The 20186-nt window shown below is 41.0% G+C and overlaps 1 protein-coding gene across 2 annotated transcripts in view; it reads left to right on the top strand.

Moving 5' to 3' along the window:
* The window catches only part of DNAH5 (dynein axonemal heavy chain 5), a 598099-nt gene that overhangs the window by 326735 nt on the left and 251178 nt on the right, over positions 1-20186 (top strand). For both annotated transcript variants that reach the window (XM_033929843.1, XM_033929844.1), the window contains exons 44-45: positions 2230-2406; positions 5048-5252. In XM_033929843.1, coding sequence (XP_033785734.1) covers positions 2230-2406; positions 5048-5252 — 382 coding nt within the window. The remainder of the gene's footprint in view (positions 1-2229; positions 2407-5047; positions 5253-20186) is intronic.

Genomic DNA, 20186 nt, shown 5'->3' with positions numbered 1-20186 from the left:
ATCCATCCCAGGATATGGAGGTTCTGGCTGGCCCTCTTAAAGATTTGTTCAATAAATCCTTGGCAATGGGAGAGGTTCCGTGGGATTGAAGAAGAGTGGTCGCAGAGATAAAATGGGAAACTACAGGCTGATAAGCCTCACTTTGGTTATTGGAAAAATAATGGAAGCATTGCTGAAGGAAAGGATAGTGAATTTCCTAGAATCAAAAGGGTTACAGGATCTGAGGCAAGATGGTTTTACTAAAGGCAAATCATGTCAAACAAATCTGATTGAATTCTTTGACTGGGTGACCAGAGAATTGGATTGAGATGTAATTTACTTATTTATTTATAACATTTTTAACCCGCTTAAACCTAAGTGGCTTACAAAAATACATACATAATTATCAAACAACACACAGCATATATAAAAACCAATAGTCTGTAAATTCATTATAGCATTATTCCTTAATTAAAAGCTTCTATAAACCATGCCTTTGGCATGGTTCCTCATAGGAGGCTCTTGAATAAACTTGATGGGCTTAAGTTAGAACCCAAAGTGGTGAACTGGATTAGAAACTAGTTGACGGACAGACACCATAGGGTGGTGGTTAATGGAAATCATAGTTTTGGGTGGAACTCTCTATATCACATATTTAAAATGGAAAGGGTAATTGCCATGTAGCAGTGTGATAAGGCAGTGGCTGTAGCCAGAAGGATGCTAGGCTATATAGAGTGAGGCATAACCAGCAGAAGAAAGTTAGTGTTGATGCCCCTGCACAAGTTGTTGATGAGGCCCCACTTGGAGTATTGTGTTCAGTTTTGGAGGCCATGTCTAGCTAAGGATATAAGAAGACTTAGGGCTCCTTTTATCAAGGTGCGGTGTGTGGTTAATGTGTGGAATACCACACGTTCAACCGCCTGCCACGCTAGTCGCTAATGCCTCCATTGACGAGGCGTTAGTTTTTAGGCTTGCCGCGGGGGTTAGCAAGTGACGAAATGTCCGACACGGTAACCCCTGTAGCACGCTTTGATAAAAGGAGCCCTTAAAGTGGTCCAGAGGAAGGTGACAGAATGGTAGGGAGCTTGAGCCAAAAGATGTACAAGAAGAGATTGGAAGACCTGAATATGTATACTCTAGAGGAGAGAAGGTATTAATATTGAAACAAATCTTTTCCAGAGAAAGGAAAATGGTGAAACTAGAGGACATGAAGTGAGGTTGCGAGGTGGCAAACTAAGGAGTAATGTTAGGAAATTCTTTTTCACAGACAGTGTGGTGAATGCCTGGAATGCCTTCCCGAGGGAGGTGGTGGAGATGAAAATGGTGACGGAATTAAAAAAACAACTGGATGAACATAGAGCATCTCTAATTAGAAAATGAATGGTATAAACAAACTAAGGCCAATACTGGGCAGTCTTGCACAGTCGTGTCCTGGATACGTTGATTTGGTTTAGGATAGACTGGGGAGGGCTTTGATGGAAGCTCCAGTGACAGGATGGTTAGGATAGTCTGGAGTGAGCTTCAATAGCACCTCCAGTAGTAGAAACCTAATGACGATACCGGGTGGACTTCTATGATGTATTGCCCAGAAATATTAAAGAAAGAGACAATCTAAACATGAATGTATATAAAGAGTGGGTGGACTGTTCAGGGCTCTAGCTGCTGTCATTTACTAACGGTCTGTTTTACAAAGCCGCGCTAGCGGTTGTGCTGTGCTAACTGCCCCAAAGCCCATAGAGATTTAAAGGGCTTTGGGGCTGTTGCTGTGCGGCTTTGTAAAAGAGGCCGTATGTTACTAAAAGGCTTTTAACTGTGTAACTGAGGCAATGACTGTTTGGATGACTGTTAGGGTGTTTGTGTTTTAGGTTTTAGGAGTGGTTTTATAAGTTGGGTCTTTAATGGAGTTCCTTTTAATTTTTATTGTAAAAACTACATCAATTTACTATTTATTGTATATCAAATAAAGGCACCTGTACCTGTTGTGAACCTGTTTATTTGAACCATCACAACTGTGCAAAATTGTGTGGGGATTTATGAAACTACATAGGCCTTTTTCACACATCAACCTTTTTTGGGGGGGGACTAATAAGAATGTTAATATTGTATCCTACATTGGCATGTTTCAGAAACATTTCAAATACTGAAAAAAAAGTTTTTTGTTACCTGCCAGACTAGTATGAGGCCCTACCTTGGAAGAATTATCTTTATATAACCTCAGTTTTAATGTGCTCTGCCTTTTAATTGTTGCAGGGTTGGCTGAAAAAACGCTCTGCTCAGGAAGGTGAGATACTGAGGCAGCTGTACACAGCCTCTTTCTCAGAGCTTTACCGCTTCAGCATCCAGTCGTTGGAGTACAAAATTGACATGCTGGAAGCATTTGTCGTCATGCAGAGCATCAACATGCTACAGGGGCTTATCCCTCCAAAGGTAAATGTTTTATTTATTTATTTATTAACTATATATGATAAGCGCCTGCAGTTTAGGTTTCCGTACTTTCATATTTTCTCGGAAAATAGTTGGGGCGGGAGAATTGGTAAGAGAGCATGTTGTAGAATGTTATGTGACTGGTCAGTCAGGCAAGCTGACTCACCTTGTAGGTAGTGATGTAATTTGCTTTTGAGACATTTAATAAATAATGTAAAAAAAAAAAAAGTGTGAAAACTTTTTGAAGATCCCTTGTAGAAAAGGTTAAAAAAAGGGTGCACAAAATGATAAAGGGAATGGAACTCCTCTCATATGAGGAAAGACTAAAGAGGTTAGAGCTGTTCAGCTTGGAAATTAGGTGGCTGAGTGGGGATATGATAGAGGTCTACAAAATTCTGAGTGGTGTAGAATGGGTAAAAATGAATTGAATTTTTACTCTTAAAAATTAAAGTCTAGGGCAGGGGTGTCCAACCTTTTGGCTTCACTGGGTCGCATTGGCCGAAATAAATGTTTCTGGGGCCACACAAATGTGCAAACGCTGCAGTAAGACACAGAAGGGAGCCGGCAAGACGGTAAACATCCAGGGGCAGCAAAAGAAAACATTGCATCGCCCTCGACCGGGGCCACACAAAATACTTCACTGTGCCGCATGGACACCCCTGGTCTAGGGTATGCTCAATGATGTTACATGGTAATACTTTTAAAATAAATAGGAGAAAATATATTTTCACTCAATGAATAGTTAAGGTCTGGAACTCATTGCCCAAGGATGTTGTTACAACAGTTAGCATATCGGGGTTTAGAAAAGATTTAGACAAGCTCCTAGAGGAAAAGTTCATAGTTTGCTATTGAGATAGACATGAGGAAGCCACTGTTTGTTCTGGATTGGTAGCATGGAATCATGCTACTATTTGGGATTCTACCAAGTACTTGTGACCTGGATTGGCACTGTTGAATTGGCACTGAACCAGATGGACCATTGGTCTGAGCCAGTATGGCTCTTCTTATGCTTTTATGTTAACAAGAATATAGGTACTGTCTAATAATTATTGAAGGAAGCAAAAGGTGTCAGAGTAGTAGCCAAAAATTCTTATTGCAAACTAACTGGCTTAATGAGCTGTAACCTCATTGGCATTAAAAACCTTTTCACTTTATAATATGAGATCCTGTTCTAACACAGAGCATACAACTGCAATTAACTCAAGACAAGTTTGGAAGTTTGATACCCTTTCTTAAGATATTTCTGTTGTTCTCACTGATATGACACCAGAATTTGAACGGAATGTTGTAATTCTTCTGTTCTGTATCTGTTGTTGGAAGTTTTATAGGTTGATTTGGGTCTTCATATAAGTGGATAACTATACTCTATGGGAGCTATTCTATAATTGGGTGCCACTATTTAGGCAGGCCGATATCGCTTGTTGAGCACCAGTTTTTAATGGCATCTGAGTGCCAAGATGCTGTTATAGAATACTAAAGTAAGTTGACATTATGTACCTAAATGTAGGCACAAACAGTTATGCCAGGTCTATGGCAGACTTAACAGTTTACATCAGGGGTGTCCAACCTGTGGCCCGAGGGCCGCATGCGGCCCCATGAAGTATTTTGTGCGGCCCCGGTCAAGGGCGATGCAGTGTTTTCCTCTACTGCCCCAGGTGATTACCGTCTTGCCGGCTCCCTCCTCTGTCTTGCTGCAGCGTTTGCGTATTTGTGCGGCCCCAGAAACATTTTTTTAAGCCAATACGGCCCAGGGAAGCCAAAAGGTTGGACACCCCTGGTTTACATAATTTACAATAAATTAGAACAGCACTCTTAACACATGTGTATATAATGCATACCTAAGTAGAGTTGAAGAGTAGCCTAATGGTTAGTTCAGTGGACTGAGATCCTGGGGAATTGGGTTCAATTCCCTGTACAACTTCTTGTGAGCCTGGGCAAGTCACTTTGCTCCAGGTATGAAAATGTAGATTGTGAGCCCCATTAGGGACAGAGAAAGTATCTGCATATAATGTGTACAGCACTGTGTGTATCTAGTAGCACTATAGAAATGTTTAGTAGTATTCTATCAAAATGTATATGAAACGTATTGAAAATAATGTTTAGTAGCAGGGAATCATTCATACCACGTTAACAGAAACTCTTAACATCACACCATCAATATAACAAATTATAAAACAACGGAGAAAAATAAACCTCAATTGTGAGAGGCCGGGACTACACAAGTACCCGAGCCAACTCACATCATCACTGATTTATAAAAAAACTCCGTGTACGTTTAAATAAATAGTTTTCATTCATGCACAGTTAATATTTTTCAATGATTTTTCAGGGTGAGCAATGTAAGCAGAGTTCAATATATTAGAACATATTCATAGCATGAACAGGATCCCAAACTGACTTGCCCAGGGTCACAAGGAACAGTGTGGGATTTGAACTCACAACCTTAGGGTGCTAAGGCTGTACCTCTAACCACAGCAACACACATTCTCTTTATAAGTTCCCTCTATGTTCAGTATATATTTCTAGTTGTAGGACAGAGAAATCCCACCTGGATCTGCAGATTTTCAGATTTAAGTTCTAATAGATTGAAGTGTCAGTACAAGGTGTGGTTGTTGAGTAATATATTGCTTCTCTTGTCCTTCAGGAGCAAGGTGGGGAGGTGATGCCTGTGCACCTGGAGAGGTTCTATGTCTTCTCCCTAATGTGGAGCATTGGGGCCTTGTTGGAATTAAATGACAGAAATAAAATGGAACAGTGGCTTCGAAGTCATGAAACTGTGAAATTGGATCTCCCTAAAATCCCTGCAGGAAGTGAAGACACTATGTTTGATTACTATGTGACCTCTGATGGTTAGTTGTTCACAAACAGATTTCTTTATTTTACTTCAACTTTGTGGTGTCTCCTTTCTTCCTTAATTTTGTTTTCATATTTTATATACCTTGGTATTATATATGTCTTTCCTTACAACTAGAGTACTTTAAGCTCCATCATTTAGATCATCTGTTATAATTCATAAAATTGATCTTACTGAGAAGAAAATAATGACATAGGGCCTGTTTTACAAAGCCGCGTGACAACAGCCCCGAAGCCCTTTAAATTTCTATGGACTTCGGGGCCATTACCGCGCAGCAGCCACTAGCATGGCTTTGTAAAACAGGCCCTTAGAATGTAAACTGAAATAGCTAATAATTCAAAATCATTCTCTTATGTATGTATTGCCTCAAACACATACAAGATCTTAAGCTCTAAGAAATCAAATACAAATAAATACACTTGGAGAGGCATTTTCAATAAGATGTCTAGGTCCGACTGTGGACGTTTTGAGAAAAACATCTAAAAATAGGGTGGAGAAAATGTCCATTTTCAAATCCATATGACATCTATCTTTATTTTTTTTTCTGAACATGGCCCAACTAGAATTTTTGTGTAGCTGTGGGGAACTTTACATTAAGGGTGCCGGGTACACATCTCATTGTGAGTCCTCCAAAACTCCCCCAAAACCTACTGCACCAACTTGTCTATTACCTCAATAGCCCTGATGACTGCACGTGTCACCTAAAGCTTCAGCACAGTGAGGGGAAGGGAGCCAAATCGTCCCTCTCACTGCACCGAGACTCCATTTCAAACTTCCATCTTTGGCGGGAAGGGTTCATAGAAAAAATTGCGCGAGACAACGGCGTGCCGACAACTGAGCACAGACAACTGAGCGCAAGGTTGATGGCGCGCCGAAGAAAAGCACTATTTTAAAGGGTTCCGACAGGGGGTGTTGGTGGGGAACCCCCCTATTTTACTTAACAGACATGGTGCTGGCATTGTGGGGGGTTTGGGGGGTTGTAACCCCTCTCATTATACTTGAAACTGAACTTTTTGCCTGTTTTTTAGGGAAAAAGTTCAGTTTTAAGTATAATGTGGGGGGTTACAACCCCCCAAACCCCCCATAACACCAGCGCAATGTCTGTTAAGTAAAGTGCTAAAACCGGTATCCCATCTCATAAAGCAAACTCAATCAGGAATCTGCTGCCAATCATACCTGCTGGTTTAAGCTTTATACTCTCTGGATTTCGCCCCTTAATCTTAGAGCTATCATAGCTGATGTCACAGGAAAGATCTTAGCCTTACTGGTCCTCTCTACTTACTAGGTACGAGAAATTTGATATCAAGAGTTTAGCATTTGAATCAATTCAAGCTCACTTTACATGGGACAGAATCACCAGTTCTGAAAAATCTTTTTGCCCCTCTTGCCACCTTCAGGACTGCATGGAAACGGGCCCCTTTCCAATCCCTATGGTTAACTCTTCCCGCCATCCCTTAAGACCAACGCATAAAAGACAGTGACTCCTAAAAAACCTACAACACTCAGAGCCGTTGGCTCCTTTAGATCAATGTTCTTCAACCTTTTGACACCTATGGACCAGCGAAAATAAAATAATTATTTTGTGGACCGGCACCGGTCCGCGGACCGGCAGGGGCTAAGTCGTGCCCATTTCCGCCCCAGACCCCGCCCTCATAATAGTACTAATTGTAACACCATTTTTTCCATTCATTTTTCATATATATATATATATATATATATATATATATATATATATATATATATATATATATATATATATATATATATATATATACACACACACACAATATAATCCTATTAACAACACATAATGGTTAACCACAAAATTAAAATACACAAAGCAACATTCATTCTTACCAGAAAACAGATAACCCCATGCAAATGCAGGACCAAAAACTAAAATTACTAATATCTACAAACAAACCCTAAGATGCAAGACTCTGCAAGCAGTACAACCCCAGAGGAAAAGAAACAAATGCATTTCTTCCTGAACAGACAAATCAATCACTAAATAAAAAAAATAAGAACATAAGAACATAAGAAGTTGCCTCCGCTGAGGCAGACCAGAGGTCCATATCACCCAGCAGTCTGCTCCTGCGGCAGCCCATCAGGGCCATTGCCTGAGCAGTGGTCCCTGACTATTTCTATAACCTACCTCTACTCCTATCCCTATAATCTACCTCTACTCCTATCTATACCCCTCAATCCCTTTGTCCTCTAGGAACCTGTCCAAACCTTCTTTGATGCCCTGTAACGTGCTCCTGCTTACCACAGCTTCCGGAAGCGCGTTCCATGTATCCACCACCCTCTGGGTGAAAAAGAACCTCCTAGCGTTTGTTCTAAACCTATCCCCTTTCAATTTCTCCGAGTGCCCCTTTGTACTTGTGGTTCCCCACAATTTGAAAAATCTGTCCCTGTCTACTTTTTCTATGCCCTTCAAGATCTTGAAGGTTTCTATCATGTCTCCTCTAAGTCTCCGCTTCTCCAGGGAGAACAGCCCTAGCTGTTTCAATCTGTCAGTATATGAGAGATTTTCCATACCCTTTATCAGCTTAGTTGCTCTTCTCTGGACTCCCTCAAGCACTGCCATGTCCTTCTTGAGGTGCGGTGACCAGCACTGGACACAGTACTCCAGATGCGGGTGCACCATTGCACGATACAGTGGCAGGATGACCTCCTTCGTCCTGGTCGTGATACCCTTTTTAATGATACCCAACATTTTGTTTGCTTTCCTTGAGGCTGTGGCGCACTGTGCCAACGTCTTCAATGTTGTGTCTACCATAACTCCCAGGTCTCTTTCAAGGTTACTAACCCCTAGTAGTGATCCCCCCATTTTGTAAGTGAACATTGGGTTCTTTTTCCCTACATGCATGACCTTGCATTTCCCTATGTTGAAGCTCATTTGCCACTTTTTGGCCCACTCCTCCAGTATCGTTAGATCCTTTTGGAGATCTTCGCAGTCTTCCGTGGTTTTAACCCTGCTGTATAGTTTGGTGTCATCCGCAAATTTAATGACCTCACAATTTGTTCCCGCCTCTAGGTCATTAATGAATATATTGAACAGGAGCGGTCCCAGCACCGAGCCCTGCGGAACTCCGATCGTGACCCATTGCCAGTCTGAGCAATGACCCTTTACTCCAACCCCCTACCGTTGTTATCTCTCTCCCTCTATGCTGTGCCTGACCTTCTGGCTTGCACCCCCCCCACCCCGGTATTATCTTCGGGTCGGCCCATGGTGTGCTCAATGCGGCGTCTTAGGGCCGGCTCCCTGAATGCTGCATTGCACAAAGCTGTGGGCAGCGGCTCCTCACGCGCGCCTCATCTGGAAGCCTTGCCTCTGACGTTGCAATGTCCTTATCATCCGAAGTTTCCACAAGGTTATCTAACATTTTTTAACTAGAAAATTTGTGTGATCTTCCAGAGTTAAATGGCGGTCCAGAACACTGTCTTGGGCCTGATGGACGTGCCTGCCCTGTGGACCGGCAGAAAATTTCTACGGACTGGCAGTTGAAGAACACTGCTCTAGATCATTACAAGCTATCTGGAGCTTACCTGAACATTCTTTCAGTCATGAATAAGGCACAATTGGTCAAAGACTGGCTGGAAGAAACCCACCTGGATATTCTACTTCTAACTGAAACATGGTTAATCTCTGATCAGGATATCATCATAGGTGATATACTACCTTCAGACTACAAAATTATCCCTTTATCAAGAAACTCAAAAAGAGGAGGTGGTTTAGCAGTAATTCTCCGAGACCACTTAAAGTTCCAAGAGTTAGACTCCAAACTGACTACTGACCTGGAAATTCTCATCTGTAAAATATCTAAAGAGGATTGCAAAGACAACTTGATCCTCACAATATTTTACATTCCCCCCCAACAAATGGCACCTAGCAAAAGAGGAATTCTACGAATTTCTCCTTGCAAACTTGGTAGCCGGTGCCTACAACTTTATAGCCGGGGATGTTAATTTACACCTCAAACAGGCTGACAATTCCAACGTAACTGACCTACTTTCCTTCCTTACATCATTAGGGTTTTCCAAACCATCCCCGACTAAAACCCACCAGAAAGGTCACTACTTAGATCAGATCACATTCCTTTATAATGTCCCAATGACCCCCAGTATAAGTCTCAAAGGTGAAACCTGGTCCAATACTCCCTGGTCGTACCATCTCTTATGAAACTTTGAATTATGCTTTAAAATAAAACCAAGGAGCAACTTCAAAGAGAAAAATATTTGCACAAGAAGACAGCTGAACCCAGTAGAATTTTGGACGCACTATAGCTTAATTTCCAACCCAGCTTTTGACCCTAACTTCATTTTAGGATGGAAAAACTTTAGTGATCGGGTCTTTTTTTTTTTTTATAATTCTTTATTGATTTTCAAAGATAACAAAAAGTACAGAACAGTATATAAATATGAATCATAAAGTAAGCACTTATGTTCATTCAATAACCACACATAAGAATTTATCCTCCCCCTATCTCTTCCAATATATTCAATAAAAGATTAAAACGAATCAAAGAGATATCCATCCCTCCTCCTCGCCTCCCTCCCTCCCGCCCTGGATGTGTGCAGATCCTTAAACATTTATAAAGACAATTATAACGTGGTAATAAAAAACATCAATTGGCCCCAAACCAGTTTGAATAGATTACTATGTCCCAACATATCAGCATACATTTTCTCATATCTGTAATAATAATAATAATAATTATTATTATTATTATTTTATTCTTATATACCTCCAAAGCCGTGGTAGATCAAGGCGGTTTACAACAAAGAAGAGCTGGACAATCAGCGAATATAGGTACAATGTAAGATCATCAAAATACAGGAGAGCATGATATAGAGGTGAGGCATGAGAGACCTTGGGAACAATTCAGTTGGAGATGGAGAGGTAGGGCTTAAGAGGACTTGGTTACAAATTGGTTGAACAAGTTTGTTTTTATAAGTTTTCTGAAACTTAGGTAGGAAGAGGAGTGCATGATAATGTTACCCAACCAGTTGTTCCATTGACCTGCTTGGAAGGCAAGTGTTCTGTTCAGGTATCTTTTGTAATGGCAGGTCTTTAGTGTTGGGTGGTTGAATAGATGGACTCTGCATGTGGGTCTTTATGGATATTCTAGGTTGAAATGGGGAACCAAGTATAAGGGGTCCGAACCTAGAATGGATTTGAAACAGAGACAGGCAAATTTGAACACCACTCTCGCTTCTAGGGGCAGCCAGTGGAATTTTTGGTAGTAGGGAGTTAGGTGTTCCCAGTTTTTTTAACCTAAAGATCAATTGGATTGCCGAGTTTTGGATGATTCGGAGTTTTCGAGTGATTTTTTTGAAAGACCCCAGATAAATGATGTTACAGTAGTCGAGTGAGCTTAAAATGGAGGATTGCACCAGTAAGCGGAATGAGACAACATCAAAGTATTTTCTGATAGTTCTTAATTTCCACAATGTTGAGAAGCTTTTTCTGACCAGCAAGTCGGTGTGAGCTTCAATGGTAAGGTAGCAGTCCAGAATTACTCCCAGAATTCTTATTGAATCTGTAATTGGAAAGACTTGACCATTCAAGGAAATTGATAAATCTTTGATTTTATCATTCGGACTCGCCAGGAAGAATTTGTTTTTTTCTGAATTGAATTTGAAATTTGAATTTGGCCATCCATAGTTCGATTTGCTTTAATATGGATGCCAGGTGGTTCTTTGTCTCGGGGGATAGGTTTGTTAGGGGAAAGACTAAGGTGATGTCATCAGCATAGATGTAGAATTTGATTTTTAAACTTTGCAATAGGTTCCCCAGTGGAGCAAGGTAAATGTTGAACGCAGGACTCCACACGAGTTTACCCAGCTGAAGGAATGAGTGTTGTCGCTGTAAACTTGGTAAGATTGTTTGCTCAGAAAACCCTGGAACCATTTTAACACATTACTAGAGAGACTGATTGACTCCAAACAATCCATAAGAATGGTATGATCAACTAAGTCGAAGGCACTGCTTAGATCGAATTGCAGGACCAGTGCACTTGAGCCCTGGCTAAATAAGCTGTGGAGTGAATCTAGCAGTGAGACGATGACAGTTTCAGTGCTGTGCCTTGAACAAAAACCAGATTGGTTGTCATTTAGTATGCTGAATTTGTCCAGATAGGTTACTAAGTCCTGGTTGATCAGGCCTTCCATCAACTTTACAAAGAAGGGAATGTTTGCGATAGGTCTGCAATTTGAAGACAGTTTGATTAATTCTTTGGGATTTTTTACTATTGGGATGATTAGGATCTGGCCTAGGGTCTCTGGAAAAGTACCTGACCATAGAAGGGAAGAAAGCCAAGTGTGTAACTTGGCTTTGAAGGTGACCGGGGCGACTTTCATCACAACAATCTAATTTGCAATAGGAATCAGCATATTTAGAGTAGAACTTGCAGAATTGTTGCCAGGTGGGAGTGGTAAAGTGTTCCAGATCATATCTACCCTAGGTTCGTCATTGAGTTGAGCAACTGGGTAGTTCAGACGGTTGGATATGGGGATCGAAAGGGTGGATCTCAGGTTGGAGATTTTATTGATGAAGAATTCAGCTAGGGCATTGGCCGAAGGTGGGGAGTCTAAGGTAGGGCAGGTTAAGGTCTGAATGTCGTAAAGATTGTTAACTAGTTTGAAAAGATTTTTGATGTCTATGTTTGGAGAACTGATTTTTTTGTGCGTAAAAGTTAGTGCGTTTAGTTGTTATGAGATTTTTATACTCTTTTAATTTCATTCTCCAATTCACTCTCTCTTGACTATCTCTGGATTTCAGTCATATTCTTTCAAGTTTTCATAACTCCCGTTTCGCCGTTCCTAGTTCGGCGTCGAACCAGCCGTCCAAATTATTGTTTCTCAATTTCCTTGATTTTATGGGGGCCATTTTGTTTAGGATCTGCGTGCTCAAGTTGGTCCAGGAGTCTGCCGTAAATGAGTCAGGATCTGGGTTGGCCGCGATGTCGTAGTGTGACCAGAATTCCACTGGATTTACCAATCCTCTTGTGGCTACCACTTTTTAGGTCCTTTTTGCCACCTTGGGATTGGATGGGGATTGGATGGGGAATGGATAGGTTAAACATAAATTTGCCCACCAAAAAGGAAAACAAAGGCGATCATAATTTTTCCAATTACGAGTTATCATCTGCATAGCTACCCCTGACATGACAAGGAGTAGTCGATTTTTATATCGGCCTAGAGGGGATTTAGGTATTAACGTTCCACATACGACAATATCATATGTCAGTGGAATCGATAAATCCAATATGGTATTAATCTGTCCCCATTTCGATTTCCAAAAATTAAGTATTAAAGGACAATAGAATAACAGATGATCCAATGTCCCTATATCGGGATGACAGTGCCAGCATCTGTTAGATTTAGAACTATCTAACTTTTGCAAACAAACCGGGGTCCAAAAAGTCCTATGTAATAAAAAAAACCAAGTTTGTCTCATTGATGCTGACCCTGTACATCTCATTCTCCAAGACCAAATTCGTGGCCATTGAGTAGCAGAAATCTGTTGCTTTATCTCAATGCTCCAAATGTCTTTAAGACTAGTTTTTGGTTTTTTATTTAAAAATTCAGATATTAATTTATATCACTTGGCTGCCTGATGCCCCAGCAAATCTATCTGGAAGCACAGACCCGGCAAACTATACTGAGTTTTTAAATTTCGCCAATCAGGGAACCCCCTCTGAATGGCCTGCTTCAATTGCAACCACTTAAATACTTGAGATTTTGAAAGGCCAAATGTCTGTTGCAGTCGTGAAAACTCAAGCATTTTCCCATTTGATAAAATATCATCTAATGTACTTATACCCGCCTGCAGCCAATGCTTCCAGATGATCTTAAACTTGCCTGTTAGATTGCACAAGTTGGACAGTTCTAAATCTAATAGATGCTGACATTGTCTTCTGGACTAGAGAATGATACGGTGACAAAATTCATCACCGTTCCCATCCCCGCGGATAACCGCGGGAAATAATCCCATGTCATTTTCTAGTATCTATTTCAACCTCAGTCCTTCTACACCAGCATTCTTCAAAGCAAAGCTTGCGGATCAGTGGTTGTGCCCAATTATGCTCTGATTCTTCCCTCTCTCCTTAAAGAATGACATGAAGATGGTTTCCTGTGGTTATCCGCGGGGATGGGAACGGTGATGAATTTTGTCACCGTGTCATTCTCTAATCTGGACATAGGGACCATGTTGTTCTATTGTCCTTTGATACATAACTTTTGTAGGTCAATATGGGGTATGATTAACAACATATTGGAATCATCAATTCCACTGCTGTATGAGGCGGTCATATGTGGAAAGTTATTACATGTTGGTTTTTTGTTTGTTTGTTTTTTTCAGTTCAATCATTTTTATTGATATTTGCATATTTATAACAAACAACCAGTAATTGACCAGTAATCTAACATTTGTATAATAAACAGTGTTACATAGTGTCAATCACTACAACTTAGTGTAACTTAAGTAGGAAACGTCCTACTTAAAATTTAACCAAAAGAAGAACTGGACAGACGTGTAAAAATAAAATGAATGAGAAATTGGGAATAGTGTTTTCATGTTACATCACAAATTGTTGGGATATATAGAAAATTTAAAGGCGATCCTTGCTTATATATTTTTTTTATTAAATCTTTATTCATTTTTAAACTTATAATAAGTGTGATAACATATCCATACAAATAACCATAAATATATCACTTAATAATCAACATGTTAAATCCCCTATAGATCGTTATTAATGCCGCCTTTTTCTTGTCATGACCGGGATAGCCATGCAGATGATAACCCGAAATTGGAAGAACTATGAATGCCTAACTTTTCCTTTCTGGTGGGCAAATTTGTGCTCCAGCTATAAATATGAAAAAATGAATACCGATAGTTTGGGGCACAGTAATTTATTTAAGATGGTTTGGGAGCCATTGACATCATATATTGCCTCACTTTAGTAGGTCTTTGATTATGAGTCAGTTTTGGTTTATTTTCATACACATCCAGGAAAGGTGGGGTGAGGGGCTATTTCTGTCCTAATTTGACTTTTGAGTATGCCCACCTGGGGTGGGAGGAGGGTGGGAGAATATTTTTAATCTAAATAGGGTAAGGTTATTGGGATAGTCTATGTTTCTGTGTTTTATTGAATAATCATTGGATGGGGGGAGAAAATGGTTGGTTATGCTTATTTGTAAGTTGCATGTGCTTTTATTAACTTATTATATGACTAGTCTTTAAGCCCGTTACATTAACGGGTGCTAGAAAGCAGCCCCCTTTCCCTCTCTCCCTCCAGTTCCTCCCTAACTGTCTCTCCGTAGCCCCCCTTCTGTCTTCCCCCTAAGCAAAATGATCTGCCTCCCAGCACACCCCTCCCCCCGAAGCAGCCCCCTTTCCCTCTACCCGTCCAATTCCTCCCTGACTGTCTCTCCATGGCCCCCCATTTTGTCTCCCTCCCAAGCAAAGCTATCTACCTCCCAGCACACCCCTCCCCCAAAGCAGACCCCTTTCCGTGGTCCCCCTTCTGTCTCCCCTCCCAAGCAAAGCTGTCTGCCTCCCAGCACACCCCTCCCCCCCAAAGCAGACCCCTTTCCCTCTACCCCTCCAATTCCTCCCTGACTGTCTCTCCGTGGCCCCCCATTTTGTCTCCCTCCCAAGCAAAGCTATCTACCTCCCAGCACACCCCTCCCCCAAAGCAGACCCCTTTCCCTCTGCCCCTCCAGTTCCTCTCTGACTGTGTCTCCGTGGTCTCCCTTCTGTCTCCCCCCCAAGCAAAGCTGTCCCTCCCCCAAAGCAGGTCCCTTTCCCTCTCCCGCTCCAGTTCCTCCCTATCTCTCTGTGGCCCCCCTTCTGTCTCCCCCCCCAAGCAAAGCTGTCTGCCTCCATGCACAGCCCTTCCCCAAAGCAGGCCCCTTTCCCTCTCCAGCTCCAGTTCCTCCCTGTCTCTCCGTGGCCCCCTTCTGTCTCCCCCCCAAGCAAAGCTGTGTGCCTCCAAGCACACCCCTCCCCAAAGCAGGCCCCTTTCCCTCTTCCTCCCTTTTCCTCTTCCTTCTTCCCAGTTTCTCCCTGTCTCTTCGTGGCCCACCTGATTTTCTCTTCTCGCGGTCTGGCCAGCTCCCCTAGTCCCTTGCTGCCGCCGCCACCCTCTTCCCTTCCCACGGTCGACAAACCTCTTGGCTCGAGCAGCGGACGCAGCACTGTAAATACGCTGCTTCGCGGCCTCTACTGCCCCGATTTGCTCTTCCGTGTCTCTGATGACGTCATCAGAGACACGGAAGAGCAAATCGGGGCAGTAGAGGCCGCGAAGCAGTGTGTTTACAGTGCTGCGGCCGCTGCTCGAGCCAAGAGGTTTGTCGACCATGGGAAGGGGGTGGCGGCGGCGGTGGCAAGGGACTAAGGTAGCCGGCCAGACCGCGAGAAGAGAAAATCGGGTGGGAGGCTCAACGGGGATTGGGGGGGAGGGGCGAAGACGACGACGAAGACTGAGCCCTTGCTTTCTCCCTAGCTCCCAGTGCCCTACCGGTCTGTACACCGCGATCTGGAGAACAGGGAGTGTAACGGTTGCGGCTGGCAAGCAATGCGGCTGGGAAGCAGTAAGGCTCGGGACTCGCGCATGTGCACGTCTGCAAAGCCACGGACATACATCTCATGGAACAGGGATTTCAGATCACGCAGATCTGAGTGCGCATGCGCGTCTAGCGTTTTATTATATTAGATATAGATTTGTGTATTGCACTTTTGAAGTTTAGAAAATCAATAAAGAATTAAAAAAAAAAGAATCTTGGAGTTCAACCATACAGATTGACACGTGTATTGTTGTATTGGTAAAGATGTTAGATTGTCAATAAATTTTAATGTTTTCCATGTTTCACATAGAATACTATTGTCCTTATAAAGCCTTGGTATCTTAATACTCAAAATATGACTTAATCGCAATGGGGACATGAGTTGCCATCCTAAATAAAGCCAGTCCGAGAGATGTTCCAAGACCTCAGGAAAGATCCAATACATACCCTGCCGCATGATAAATGCTTGATGGTATCTATAAAAATTTGGAAAATTTACCCCACCCACCACAGTGATCAGGTCTTAAAACGACGTAGCCCCTCTGAAAAAATGTAAAAAAAGACGTTTATCAGACAGCTGGTACAATACCGACTTAATGGTCTTAAAGCGAGAATTATGCAAATTGGAAAGAATATGGTGCAAATCAGGGAAAGATGAGGATAGACTTACTTGGCGACTAAAGGTTAAAGAATACAAAATAATGATCAAAGAAAAGTGTAGCAAACATTGCTCCCAAAAAATTAATTCTCCTACTTTAAATAGTCATGAACTTTTCAAAATAGCCAATTCTTTGTTTGATATTGAATTCCACAAGCACTCCAATACAGACTTCCCACCCCTGTGGCGATCTTAGCTGACTTTTTCGCTACAAAAATCCACAAATTGAGATCGTGTCATGCAGGTTCAAGCATAGATTTACCTATCACATTTACTGCCTTAGACAAAGAAGGTACAGCTGTTGACATGATCTGAAATCACTTTGAAAACCCAGACTGGAGCCACTTCCTCAAGCTTTACTCAAAATATGTAAAATCCAATTGCCTATTGGACAACTGCCTACCGACTATTATGAAAACAGCTCCTATCTCCTTCAAGGTGGAACTTTTTAACTGGGTTTCTTCATGCATGTGTACCGGTAAATTCCCAGAGGAACTTGGTCATATCCTCGTGACTCCTATTATAAAAAACCCAAAGGAGTCCATTTCCTTGATGGCCAACTACAGACCTATTGTCAACATACCATTCTTTCTTAAACTAATGGAAGGTCTGGTTAAAATCGACCTCACGAAATATTTAGAGAAGTTCAACATTCTACATGATTCTCAATCTGGCTTCCGAACAAATTACAGCACTGAAACAGTTTTGGCCTCTATGACTGACCATCTTTTCCATTTGTTTTCCCGGGAAAAAGTGCACTGGTACTGCAGTTCGACTTGAGCAGTGCCTTCGACTTTCGACCTTGTTGACCCTTTTACATCTTATTTATTTCTTAATATCTCCTCTCAAGCTAAAACGTGGCTAACTGCCTTTCTGAATTTTTCTCTAGAACATGGATACTTTTCACATTCCATGGGACAAATAACACTTACTCTTTTTTAAAAAAAAGTAGATTTAGATCCTACAATTCCTTTTCATTATCGCCCAATTTCCAATATACCTTTATTGACAAAAATGTTAGAATCAATTATAGCCGGTCAATTTACTGACTATCTAGAGAAATTTTCTTTACTTCAGTCATTCCAACATGGATTTCGCTCTAATTTTAACACTGAAACCCTACTGATTTCTCTTCTTTCAAAAATTCAACAAATTTGTCTCCAAAACAAATATTCTATTCTACTCCAGTTTGATCTTTCTGCAGCATTTGATGTAGTCCATCATGGTATTATCCTTCAGTTGCTTTCAGATATTGGTCTTCACCAGTTAGTTTTGGACTGGTTCTCTAAATTTCTTTTGTATCGTTCCTATTCAGTGAATTTTGAAGGCAATACTTCTAATTCTTGGCAGCCTCCCTGTGGGGTTCCTCAGGGTTCCCCACTCTCTCTCTTTACATGACCACCCTGAATATTCTTAAGCTGTCACTTATGCAGATGATATTTTCATATTGATAGAGATAGATCTGGATACTACTGTCCTAGTATCTAAAGTGAAACTCTGTATATCAAAACTTTAAGCCTGGGCTCAGTCAGTACGGATGAAGCTTAATACAACTAAAACCAAATTATTATGGTTAGGCCCAAAACTGGATTGTCTTCCCCTTTCTGTAGCTTTGGTTTCTGGATCCTCCTTACAGATTGAGTTTTCTGTTAGGGTTTTGGGAGTCCTCTTTGATTCCTCTCTCTTTTTTAGGGATCAAATTAACTCTGTGGTCAAGAAATGTTTTTTTAACCTGCGTTTGTTGAGGAAGGTCAGACACCTCTTTCATCATTGTCATTTTTCCATATTAGTTCAGTCAATTATATTATCTCGCCTCGATTACTGCAATGCTATCTACCTCAGTACCACAAATACTTGTCTTTAGAGATTGCAACTGATTCAAAATACTGCTGCGAAATTGATCTTTGGGAAACGTAAATTTGATCACGTGACTCCGTTGCTCCAGAGTCTCCATTGGCTCCCAGTTTATTTTAGAGTTCAATTTAAATGTGCTTGTGTTGTTTTTTAAAATCCTTTATGGTATCTTTATTCCTCTCCTTCCTTTATCTTGGAATGCTTACAAACTTTCTTTTGCAAGAGGTAACCAACAATTTAAATTATCTCTTCCTTCCAAAAAAGGGATTAAAGGAGTCAAGATTTTTAGTTAATCTCTGATCTTTAAGTTTTCTCAACTTTGGAATGATCTTCCATTTCTTTTAAGGAGTTCTAGCTCACTTCAATTTTTTCGCAAATCTTTAAAAACTACTTTATTTGCTAAACACTTTGAAAATTAATTTCCTGAAATTTAGTGTTATTTTGTATGGTTTTTATTTGATAAGTTAATTATTGTAAACCGAGTCAAGCTTTCTCAGAATGATGACTCGGTATATAAAGCGAAGCCTTAGATTAGATTAGATGACCTCCTGCTTAGGTGCCTTGATTCCATCGGCATTACTGGATAGGTACTAAATTGGTTCATGGGTTTCCTAAAAAAATGTACTTACCAGGTCTACAGCGAAGGAACCAACTCTCAAGCTTGGTCCAATCCCTGTGGAGTGCTACAGGGCTCCCCACTCTCCCCCTCACTTTTCAATATCTACATGGCATCACTAGGAAATATGTTATCCGATTTAAAACTGAAATCGTACATATATGTGGATGATATAACAATTATTATTCTCATAACCTCATTGACCCAAGAGACAGAACAATTCATCTCATCTGTCTTTACCAAGATAGAACATTGGACTATGCACACCAAACTAAAACTGAATCCCGAAAAAACCAAGATTTTCTTGGCAAGTCCCAAAACAAGATTGTGAACACCTCATTGAGACTAAATGGATCAGACTACCCAATTAATCCTACAACCAAAATCCTTGGCGTCATCCTGGACCAAAGCCTGACGTTTGAAGATCACACTAACGCTCAAGTCAAAAAATGCTTTCTCACTCTATGGAAACTTCATACCATTAAACAATACTTCGATTTCTTTTCCTTTCAACTGCTGGTTCAATCACTGATCTTAAGTACCTTAGACTACTGCAATATTATATACTTGGGATCTCTCAAGAAAACCATCAAATGACAGAGTCGTCCAAAATGCTGCAGTCCATCTCATTTATGGCCTCAAGAAATCAGACCATGTAAGCCCATATTACAATAAATTACACTGGCTGCCTGTGGAATCAAGGTTCATTTTTAAGTTTGCTTGCCTTTGCTTCAAAACAATGACAGGTTCATCCCCAACCTACCTGTCTCACCAATTTGAATTCCCAGGCACAACTAATACATGCAGTACCTACTTGTTCGCTTTTCCATTCCTAAAGGGCTGCACCTACAAGAGATACCTCGATAGAACATTATCATTCCAAGCAGGCAAATGGAACAAATGTTTAACCAACTTCATCTCAAACGCACTTTCATACCAAATGTTTAGGAAGTCAGTAAAAACTTATTTCTGACAAATTTATCTGACTCCGCTTCAACCTGATGTACTTCCAAAACACTTCTAGATAAACCTGACTAAACTTAACATGCCAATATAATTTCGAAAGTTCTCTGTAATGCCGCTGTCTGTATACAGTCTCTTCCCTTGTAAACCACTCAGAACTGTTTGTGGTATGGCAGTATATAAAAATAAAGTTATTATTATTATTGTTATTATATGGGCAGTACAGTGGGTTTTGGTGGACTCACACTTTCCATCACAGT

The sequence above is a fragment of the Geotrypetes seraphini genome, chromosome 2 (assembly GCF_902459505.1).
Source record: "Geotrypetes seraphini chromosome 2, aGeoSer1.1, whole genome shotgun sequence".
NCBI lineage: Eukaryota > Metazoa > Chordata > Amphibia > Gymnophiona > Dermophiidae > Geotrypetes > Geotrypetes seraphini.
The sequence above is the reverse complement of the archived record's forward strand: the minus strand, read 5'-3'. Positions and strand labels throughout refer to the sequence as shown.